Here is a 10,848-nt window from a genome sequence, read left to right as displayed (position 1 = left end):
TCTTGGATTGGTTGTTGAATTTGAGCTTCTTGGCGTGGTGGTGACGTGGGGGACTCGGTGATGATGATTGGCGAGTTATGAGCACCTTCATCCCCACCTGGCGCAGCTTCGGCGATTGAGGCAGTTGAAGGAGGACCCTCTCCAGCGGATACGAATGGCGTGGAGGCGCTCGGAGGGTTCTCCATGAAGTTAGGCTCGTTGGCCTCAACCGTAGGAAGTGCAGCCGCCAAGGGCACTGCTTGGACTGGCGGCGTTGGAGCTGGGGGAGAAGGTGGTGTTGGTGTTGGAGCTGGGGGAGAAGGTGGTGTTGGCGTTGGAAGGGCAGGTGGAACAGATGGTGAAGAAGGCGCCACCCTTCTCCTCTTGGTGATAAGGCCATCCTCTGTTGCCTCATCGTCCTCTTCTTCATCTTCTTGGACCACTTGAGGAGTTTTCCTCTTTGGTTTCCTCAAGATGAGTTTCTTTCGTTGAGGAGCGGGCAGAGCTTCTGGAGGAGTCGAGCCTTTAGGGGGCGATCTGCCCTGGGCAGCGGCGATCTCCACCACTGAGTTTGGCACGGTTTGAGACCCCGATGCCAATTTATGGGTGCGGGCGAGCGCCCTCAATTCAGCTAGCTTGCCTTTGCCCAGCATGAGATCTGCACAGAGCGAAAGCATACGAATAAGCTCAAAGACAAAGTAAAGTATATGAGTACATGTGCAAACGAGTTAAACCAATGGTGCAGGAAATAAAAACCAAGTCTAGTGCGTATCGAGCAGAACGCCCAACAACAAATAACAGAGATGCAGCACAAGACAAAAACCCAGATGTTGAGGTAAGTGCTAACCTATGTGAGCTTCGAGTTGGCCCTCGAAGAACTCGAAGGAGATTATGGAGGAGGTGGGAAAGGTTATGTTGGCAGCTGCTACGCTCCTCCAGAAGAGGCAGAGGTCCCTGTCCAACTCGCCCATGTTGTCGGGACTTCTAGACCTCCTGAAGCTCTCTTTGGTTTCCTTGATCCCTTGTGCACCCAGTACAAGGGGAAGCCGTCGAGCAGAGAGAGATCTTGGTCATTGGCGCACACCTTCACAAATTTTCCCTTCCAATCTCTGTAAGATTGCTGAAAGATGGAAATGATCGATCTCCCAGCGATCCCGTTCAAGCTAATCCAGAGGCGGTCTCCTGGATTCTTAGCTTCAAAGAGGAAGAGAAAAACGTCCACCGACGCTGGCAGTCCCAGGTGTGCGCACATAATCTGGAACGCCCTTACGAACGCCCAGCTGTTAGGGTGAAGCTGGGCGGCGGCGATGTCGAGCTCGGTTAGGAGCTCCCGTTCAAAACGGGTAATGGGAAACCTGAGTTTCACCTTCTTGAAGAGGGTGGTATATACGAAGCAGAACAACTAGCCGTCGTTCCCCTTGTCGTCTGTGCAGATCGGCACGTCAGGAGGGCAAGACAGCACCATCAGCTTATCATCGTGCTCCTTGTGGAACGAGAGGTTGGGCTCGTCCCCTTTCCTCAGCCGTAGCACCGCCAGTGCAGAGTTCACTGAAGAAGTTTCTTTCAGCAGAGCCGAGTTGGCCCATGGGTAAAGTTTCTTGTAGTCTGGAGTAGGGATGGAGGCTCCTCCGGCGACTGGTGGAGTAGCCTGAGCAAGGTTGGGACGAGAGGTTGCAGGCCTCTCAGTCTGGGAAGAGGGAGCACCAGGTGCTCGCGATGGGTTATGCACTTGGGATGGAAGGTTTCGTGACGAAGGAGGAGGATTCGCGGTGGTCTTTGTTCGAGCCATAGCAGGAACTGCAAAGGAAAAAGGAAAAGAAAGGTGAGCGAAGGTGGCAAAGGTCGACTTGATTGTGAACGAAGGATGAAAAAACGAACGAACGAAAGTTCGTTGTGATGGAAGAAATGGAAGGCGAAGCCCTAAGTTGCGAAAAGGAAGAAGAAGAAGAAACAACCCACAGCGTATGCACCAGACAGTTAATAAATGATGCGAATCGGTTAAAATGCAGCAAATATCGCCAAGGGAAGTAAAAGAAGTACCTTTCGATGATTAGACAAACGCTGAAGGGAGTTGGGGATTGAGAGAGTTGAGGAGCGTCGTGGGTTTGCAGAAGAAGCTCAGAGCGTTTGAGAAGGCAAAGAGATGATGGAACAGTAGAAATGAAATGGGTTTAAGGGTTTTTCAAACGATTTTTGGAAGCGTAAACGACAGCTAAAGATGACCGTTGATGAAGCCACGTGTCGAGCGATTGGAAAAGCGTTTGGTGGAGCGTCAGGAAAGCAGAGAGTACGAACGTTTGGAATTCTGCGCCAGCGCCACGTAGATCGGTAGTGACGTGACTTCTTTAGTCTTTTCGCTGGACAAGTCTTCGCTTAAGACTGGGGGGCTTGTGTACCGTCCTGGTAGTCGGAAGTGATGACGTGGCAGCAAGCTATTATGTAGGCGTGTTGAGCAGGGCCCATGGTTGGCAGAAGGGAAGGAAGTCGGGGGGCTCGTGTGGTCGCCAATTATTAAGTTGGCGTGCTCCGGGCTCGTGTTGAGATGAAGTCGCCGGATGCGAACCCAGACGACCTAGTGCTTAGAGATCGCCGAAACAAGGACATCGCCGAAGACGAAGTCAGATGGTGATTTCCTAGCTAGCCAGAGGACGAGGTCGGGAGGCAGCTTACCTGAACATACACGGTGAAGCAAGTAAAGTAGATCATGAAGGCGGCCGGCGAGACCACAGGGAAGGTGTGTACGAAGGCACCCGAACTCGCCACTCAGAAAGAGATCACGCTCCAAGGTAGCTATGCACTTAGTTGTTTCATGCATAAGTAACTTAGCCAAAAGCCTGAAGAATAAGAAGTGGTGCCCAAGTCAAGGATGCTCCAGATGGTGACACGTGTACAGCTGGATGCGAGCCACGTGTCCAGATGTGTAACTGTCAGGAGAGAGAAAGTGCACAGGTATATAAGAGATTCTAACGAACTTCTGAGGTACGCACAGATTACTTCTTTACGCTTGCGAGAGCTTGAGTACGCTGAGAGAGAATTTTGCACGGTTCCTTAGAGTTCTTGAGTTTTCTCTTAGTATTTAGTGGTTCAGTCGCTGACTTGGGCGTCGGAGCGTGACCGGCCGCAGCGGCGCCGTTCTGTCTTTTGCAGGTTCTTGAGGTGAATCAAGGCGAAGGACCGAAGCTAACACGGCGCAGAAGTCGATCCAGATTTGACGAGGCAAGGCTCCAGCGTCTTGGTCAACAGGCAGGATCAATTACCCAAGGTTCCTATTTCACCACCATCTTGGTTAAAAAATGTTAGGGATAATTTGTTCATACCTCCTAATGGTTGTCACCATTTAAGAGGTCTTTTTCCAAAACATCACATCATTCCCAAACAAATTTTTCCAACTTGGTCGATTTATAGAACCTCCTTTTCTGAAATCCCATTATTTACAAATGCTAAGTCATGTTTACATTTTTCTTCCACTTTTAATTGTAAAACTACACTGACTTTGTTATATGCAGGGATTCAGAATTCGTGGACGAATTCTCTCCAACTCGAGGAGTATGATGAGAATCAAGTAAAGGAGGCTTTTATTAATGGAGGAAGAGGACATCCACCCTCACATTTGAAGTTCTTCCTTCTAGTCTTCTCAAAATTAAAAGAAGACATAAAATAAAGATGAGGCCCAAGCCCAAAGCCCAAGCCCAAGCCCAAGAAGGCCAAAGCCCAAAGAGCCCAAGTCCATCCCATGAGGGGCAAGGCCAAGCTTTGAAATACTCTTGTATAGTTTTAGGAGGTGTGGTTATTAAATAAAGGAGTGTGAAAATGTAAAATAAAGTCACATTACCCATGTGACTTAGGAGAGAGGTGTAGGTGTAGTTTTTGGGAGGTGTCATAGTAGAAAAAGGTCACACCTCCCATGTGACTTGTTTTTGGTGGGAATTTCAAATGACTTTATTTGAAATTTCCCACCTATTTTTCAGCACCTTAGGCTATAAATAGAGGTGCTTCCTTTGTAAAATTCAGATTGGAATTAATCTAAGAAAACTCTACTCAAATTTTGAGTGAACTTTGGAGAGCTTTGAGCCTTCTTCTCTAGTCTTATCTTGATGGATCAATGGAGTCCTCAAGTGGCGGCATCACTCTCATCTAGGAGCATTCCACACTTCTAGTGGCGAGATCATCCATCCTCCTTCCATCTTCATGAGCATTTCTTCTTTCCTTCCTTTCTTCTCTTTCATTTGTTTTTTTGTTATCTTGTGTTCTTGAGTTTGGTTTGGTGTTCTTGATGTTTTTATGAGTATTTTGGTTCGGCAGTTTTATAATTCTGTCCATTCATCTTGTTCCTTTGCTTTTCTTACTCTTTTGTTCGGTTCAATTTGACTAAAATTGGTTCATCCAAATGAGTTTGGGATTTGGTACTAGTTTTTGGTGAGTTCTTGTCTTAGAACAATGATCCAACTCTAAGAAAAGTGCCTCTATAATGTCCAACTCAAGGTGATTCCTAAGAAGGTCAAGAACCTTTCTCTATATGGCTACTGGAATCACATCATGTGGTATCATGAGTCTTAGGTTCTTCTTGTTTAATTGTTGAGTTGTGTGCACTTTAATTTCAAGAGCTCTTTAATTTTCTTGCAATTTAAGTTTCTGTTTTAGGTGTTAATTGAGTTTTCTTGCTGTTTTTCTTTTGTTACACCAAGTGCTTGTGAAAAGGTTTATGGCACTCTTATTCATATGAGTATGGTTGCTCTTTTGGAATGGCATTCTCCTTCCTAGAGTTTACCTTAAGCTTCCTTTCACTTGTTGTTATTTTTTTTCATATGTCTTTTAATTTTGTAATCATGTCAAGTTTTGTCTTAGTCATGTTATTCCATAATTGTCATTACTTCTAGTAGTACTTTTATTGTTTTTGATTGTTTCTTGCTTTAGTGTCATATAATTTTCTGAATTGATATTGATCCTTTGTGCATTTTCTTTTTAGAATTGAGTTCATACTTGTATTCTAGACCTATACAAGTTCCAATACTTCATTTTCCATTATGTCTTTGCTAGTTCATAATTCTTTTTTTGTTCCTATTAGGATTCCTCTGTTTCTGAAAAAGAGTGCTTACTGTTTTCCTTATTGCAATTGATTTACTCACTGGAAAATTCTGAAATTCTGGATTTGTGATATTCAAAGTGTTATAAAAGCATAGAAAAAAGAATTACTCAAAAATTCCAAGTACACAAAAAATGATAAATAAAATACGGAAAGTGTACAGTGCTGCCGAAAAAAAATACGGTAATTGGGCAGCGACTTTTAAAAATTTATTTCTCTCAATTGGATTACTGTTTTTACTTCGTTCCAGTGCCATTATTGAGTTGAGACATTGAAGTTTCTGTGGTTAATTTTTCACATTCCAGTTCGCTTTCAATCGTTCCAGTTAAATCTGCAAACATAGGACAGTTTGCATAAAAAAAATATTTTCCAGTAGCTTGTTTTTTTTGTTTCTTAAATTTACTCTAGTACTTTTCTCTAGGACTCTTTTGGTGTGCCTTCTTTCTTCATTGAGTTCTTTATTTTCTTGCTTGTCTTTCATTCATTAATCTTTGAGTTTGTCTTACATATAGTATTCCTTTTGCAATTACCTTTCTTTGCTTATACCTTTTCTTGTTTGTCTTTATTGTTTCATTGGTTTTGTGGTGGTTGCTTTTGAGATTGGTGTGCTTGCTTTGACATCTTTCATTTGAGGATTCCAAGGCCTCAAGATCAGATTGGTGCAAGGACATTATTTCTTTGAGAGTGACCTCTTTTTTCTTCCTCCATTCACTTCGGCAATTTCATTGCCAAGCTCACTGTTTTTGCTAATTTTGTTTCTTAACTTGTTTGCTGTTTTTGTGTGTTTGCTGTTTTTTATTTGCAAAATGGCTGGCTATTCAAGTGGTGCATCTTACAAACAACATTCTCCTTCCAAAGCTTCAGTCCTTGGTGAAGAAGAACATAGAAGAAGGAAGCATCACCATCATTCTCATGAAGAGAGCTATAACCGTGACCAAAGATATCACCAAGTGTTCAACATTGCTTGTAAAAAAGTCCTTAGTTTTAATGGTGATAGTGATCCTAATGTGTATTTAGAATGGGAGACTAAGGTTGACCATTATTTTCATGTGTATAAGGTCCAAGATGACCAAAAACTTAGATTAGTTTCTTTATCCTTTTTGGGCTATGCCAAAGAATGGTGGCATAAAATTGTAATGGACATTATATATCGCAAGAAACCTCCCGTGGTTTCTTGGAATGCTTTGAAAGAGTGTATGCGCGCGAGGTTTGTTCCTCCTTCTAGGAAGGAACACTTGTTGAAGTTCCAAAGGCTTCCTCAAGGACATAGGATGGTAGATGAATACTTTAAAGATTTTGAAACAACTTTGACTAAAATGAATATGCATGCTAATGAAGAGTCAAAGATTAAATGGTTTGTACGTGGTTTGAAAAGAGATATTAGAGATTTTGTAGAATTAAAAGAATATTCTTCTTTAAAGAGCGTGTTTCGCAAAGCCATCAAGGTAGAATCATATCTTTTGAACAAAACTTTCAAAAATACTCATGATGATGATTTCTACAACTCTTCTAGGAAGGATGCAAACAAAATTTCTCCTTCCAATTTTTCCAAACAAACCATGTTTCCAAACAAAGTTTCTACTACAAATCTTTCTACTCCTAAGTCACCTACCAAAACTTCAAATATCAAATGTTTTAAATGTTTAGGTTTTGGGCACATAGCTCTTCATTGTCCACAAAAGCAAATCTTAAAGATCAACAAGGTAAAACAAGACCTAACTCACCCACCTACCACAAGTAAACAAGAAAAAGACAAAGAAGGCCAAGTTGACATGGGTCTTATCCTTTCACCTCCAAGGCCGCTAGATCCGACGGAGGCTAGGAAGATAAAGAAGAATTCTAGCAAGTTCACAATGATTGATGGCGAGTTGTACAGGTTTGGGTTCACACACCCACTCCTGGAATGTGTGCACAAAGAGAAATGCACAAGAATCATGGCCGAGCTCCATGAAGGGATATGTGGAAGCCACGTCGGGGGTCGAGCTCTGGCCGCAAGTTACCTCGACACCACCGCCGGGTATGGACGAGAGGCGATCGGAGGTCACAGGGCTGGTAAGAGGTACACAAGGTGATGTGGAGATGGAGGAAGCGGTGCTAGGGGGCTCAGGGGTGGCCCACATAGAAGCTGAGAAAGAGAGCATGATCGCGCCTTTGGGACAGATACGACTCAAGGGGAGGGTCACGCCCAGGGTAGCCAGGCGTAGGGTACGAGAGGAAGGCAGATACGCTCTCAAAGTGAGTGACTAGATGATTGGGGGCATGAGTTGGCACCCAAAAAAGTCACCCCTTGCGCAGTAGCACTCCCAAGCAGGAGGACTCACACGTAGAAACGTCCCCAGATGGGCAGAAACGTCCCCAGGTGGGGTCATGGCGCTGTGAGGCCCTCCATGTGTACGACAGCCAGGCCAGAATAGAAACACCATCTAGTCAGGTACCAGGTAATTAAAGTCATTTAATACAGTTTTCCGTTTCGAGCGTTTAAGGTACTATAAATGCTCTCGAACGTTTCGAACGTCTTAAATGCGCTGAGCGTTTTTATAATTAAATGCGCTTTAAGGCGCTTTGAATGCGTGAGGAGCTTAAATAGCGCTTTGAAAGTTGGGAACGGGGTTCGAACTTTTGGCAAATTTCCCAGAAACTCTCTAGTTGCTTGCTCGAGCCTTGAGGTTACGCACAAGGGACTAGGGAAAGATTTTTGCTAGAAGGAGAAATGTACACTAGACACAGTTTCCTTTTGACCACCCTCAGAGTGCCACACGCGGTGCTCCGATATGGAGGTGCATAGTTTTTGGAGTTTCATGCTGGGTAACTTGGGCGTTGGAGTGCAAACGGCCGCTAGGGCGCCCTTTTGTCCTTCTTTGCAGGATTACACAGGTAACCAGTGGGAAGGAGTCCCTAGCTGACGGTCGAGGCCGCGCACGAAGACGTCACAGGTCAACCGGACGGAACATTTGGCGCCCACCGTGGGGTCGATCTAAAACATCAGTCCCATCACAAATTTGAGGAGATTTTTCGAGTTACAGTAACGTTAGAAGAGGTTTGAGAAAACAGAGAAGAATGGCCACCACGAGACGAGGTAATGCACGCGCTACGAGTGAGGAGATGTCCATGCAGCGAGTCCTGGAGATAATGCGAGGGCTGCAAGACGTTATGGCAGAATCGAAGTTGGAACAGGAGCGCATGCAGGCGGACCTCGAAGCCTCGCATGCGAGGAACGAAGAGCCCCGTCGGGTGAATGAAGAGCTGCGCCAGGGCTTGAGGAACATCCCGGGGCAACGTGAACCAGATGAGATGGAACGTCCCACCCCGCCGAGGGAGTTCACCACTCCCTTCTCGCAGGAAATCTTAGACGCAGCGATCCCCAACACGTTCGCGGGGCCTAAGGTGATTTTCACCGGAATGGAGGATCCTGAGGCGCACCTCACTGCGTTCCACACGCAGATGGTGTTAGTAGGAGGTTCAGACGCTGCAAGATGCAAGCTCTTCATGAGCACTTTAACTGGGATGGCGATGGATTGGTTTATTAGCCTTCCTAACGGCCATATCATCTCCTTCCAGCAGTTGTCACAGTTGTTCAGAGAGCAATACCTGGCAAACAGGGCCCCGTTGCCAGTTTCCTATGACATATTTGACGTGAAGCAATACCAAGGGGAGAGTTTGAAAGAATACATCAACCGCTTCGGGGCCCAAGTGGTGAAAACCGGTACCTCGGAAGAGCCCATGATTGTGTATGCCTTCAGAAAGGGCGTGAGTCCCGGCCTCTTTTGCGAGTCTATTATACGCAATCGCCCAAGGACTTTCGCCGAAATACGGCGTCGCGCGGTGGAGCATATCGCATCCGAGGGAGAGGTGTGTGAAAAACGCACCAGCGTCGTGCCCTCACGCCCACGGGTACAGACGCGGAGTCAGTCCGTCAGGGTCAACGAGACCACGACAGGAAGAAAAAAACCAGAGGGGAGATGCCCCTACGAGACCAGAAACCCCCAGCCCCAACCCCGGGGCCCAGCAGGAGGCGATCGTCCTGTCAGGGAGAGGGCCAGACCGGCGAGGTACAACTTTGCGGTGGAGTTGAAGGACCTGATAGCCGTGCCTAATATAGCCGAGAGGTTGAGGCGACCGACGAAGACTGACAAGGTATTGGGGCCACGAAAAGACTCTTGGTGTGAGTTCCACGAAGCTTTCGGTCATCACATCGACAACTGCCTGTCGTTGGGGTATCAGCTAGACAAGCTTGTGAGAAGCGGTTTCCTGAAGGATTATGTTGCGGGACCCGCTGAGACACCCACCCTGCCGGCGCCCACAGAAGAACAGGCGCACGAGATGCCCGTGCTCGGCGAGGTCCATACCATCGCCGGAGGTTTTTCTGGTGGCGGACCCACCGCCTCCCAGCGGAAGAAATACGCGAGGGGGGTCAACTCAATTGAAAAGAGAATCTCGGGTGAGCCGTGGGAGTCGGACCTCGTTTTCACGAGAAGGGATCTCCGAGACGTTGTACCCCACGACAATGACCCCGTAGTCATCTCAGTCGTCACAGCGGGCCGTAAGGTACACAGGGTCCTTGTCGACCAAGGGAGCTTCGCAGACGTCATGTTTTTGTCGACGTTCAACAAGCTACGTTTGTCCCCTGACCTTCTGAGGCCCTACACAGGCTGCCTATATGGGTTCGCAGACAACCAAGTGGAAGTCCGAGGCTACTTGGAGCTTAGGACGACATTCACAGATGGAGAAGCCTCGCGCACCGAAAGCATACGATACTTGGTCGTAAACGCCATTTCCGCCTACAACATCTTGTTGGGGAGACTGGCGCTGAATAGGCTCAACGCGGTATCCTCCACGCGTCATATGAAGATGAAGCTGCCAGACCTCAGCGGCACGGTAATAGTTATCAAGTCGGATCAGGAGGAAGCGCGGAAGTGTTATGAAAACAGCCTAAAAACGAGGAAAAGCGTGTTCATGGTGTTTGAGCGCCCGCCAAGTGTCGACGTGACAATGATAGAGGCGACGCCCTCCGGGTCAACGCCTGTTGAGGCCACGCCCGTGGGGGCGACGCCCGAAGCAGACACACTCATGGGGGAGGGTCCCGACCACACGGCGCCAGCGGAAGAGGCGACGCCCATTCAGGATAACAGCAGGGACCAACAAGCGACTAACGTGGTGGATAGGAACGTTGCCGGCAAGACGTTTAAACTAGGGCGTCTGCTGAGCCAAGAAGAGTAGGAGGCGGTGGCAGAGGTGATCTCACGCCATTTGGACGCCTTCGCGTGGTTTGCCTCGGACATGCCCGGCATCGACCCTGATTTCTTATGTCATCACCTCAGCATGGACGCCACGGTTCGCCCCGTGCGCCAAAGGAGGAGAAAAATCAATGAAGAGAGGCAGCTGGTGGTACGCGAAGAAACGCAGAAGCTGCTGAGGGCTGGCCACATCAGGGAAATCCAATACCCCGAGTGGCTAGCCAACGTCGTCCTGGTAAAGAAGGCGAATGGGAAGTGGAGGATGTGTGTGGACTTCACTGACCTAAACAAGGCGTGCCCGAAGGACTCGTACCCGCTGCCCAGCATTGACGCGTTGGTAGATAGCGCCTCCGGCTGCAAGGTGCTAAGTTTCCTGGATGCGTTCTCGAGGTACAACCAGATTAAAATGCACCCGAGAGATGAAAGCAAAACCGCATTCATGACGGAAACTAGCAGTTACTGTTACAAGGTGATGCCTTTCGGCTTGAAGAATGCGGGCGCCACATACCAAAGGCTAATGGACAAGGTCCTGGCGCCCATGCTAGGGAGGAA

General features: G+C 47.2%; 1 protein-coding gene across 1 annotated transcript; it reads left to right on the top strand.

Moving 5' to 3' along the window:
* The first annotated feature begins 8,119 nt into the window (after nucleotides 1–8,119).
* LOC137837340 (uncharacterized) lies at nucleotides 8,120–10,279 on the top strand. The gene has a single exon (XM_068646322.1). It carries the CDS (start codon nucleotides 8,120–8,122, stop codon nucleotides 10,277–10,279), a length of 2,160 nt encoding a protein of 719 aa, XP_068502423.1.
* Nucleotides 10,280–10,848: the final 569 nt, after the last annotated feature.

The sequence above is a fragment of the Phaseolus vulgaris genome, chromosome 11 (assembly GCF_000499845.2).
Source record: "Phaseolus vulgaris cultivar G19833 chromosome 11, P. vulgaris v2.0, whole genome shotgun sequence".
Classification (NCBI taxonomy): Eukaryota; Viridiplantae; Streptophyta; class Magnoliopsida; order Fabales; family Fabaceae; genus Phaseolus; species Phaseolus vulgaris.
Note: the sequence above shows the minus strand (reverse complement) of the source record. Positions and strands in the feature narration are given on the sequence as shown.

Coding starts and splice junctions, on each gene's coding strand:
- LOC137837340 (XM_068646322.1), top strand. CDS start 8,120: ATGGCCACCACGAGACGAGGTAATGCACGCGCTACGAGTGAGGAGATG.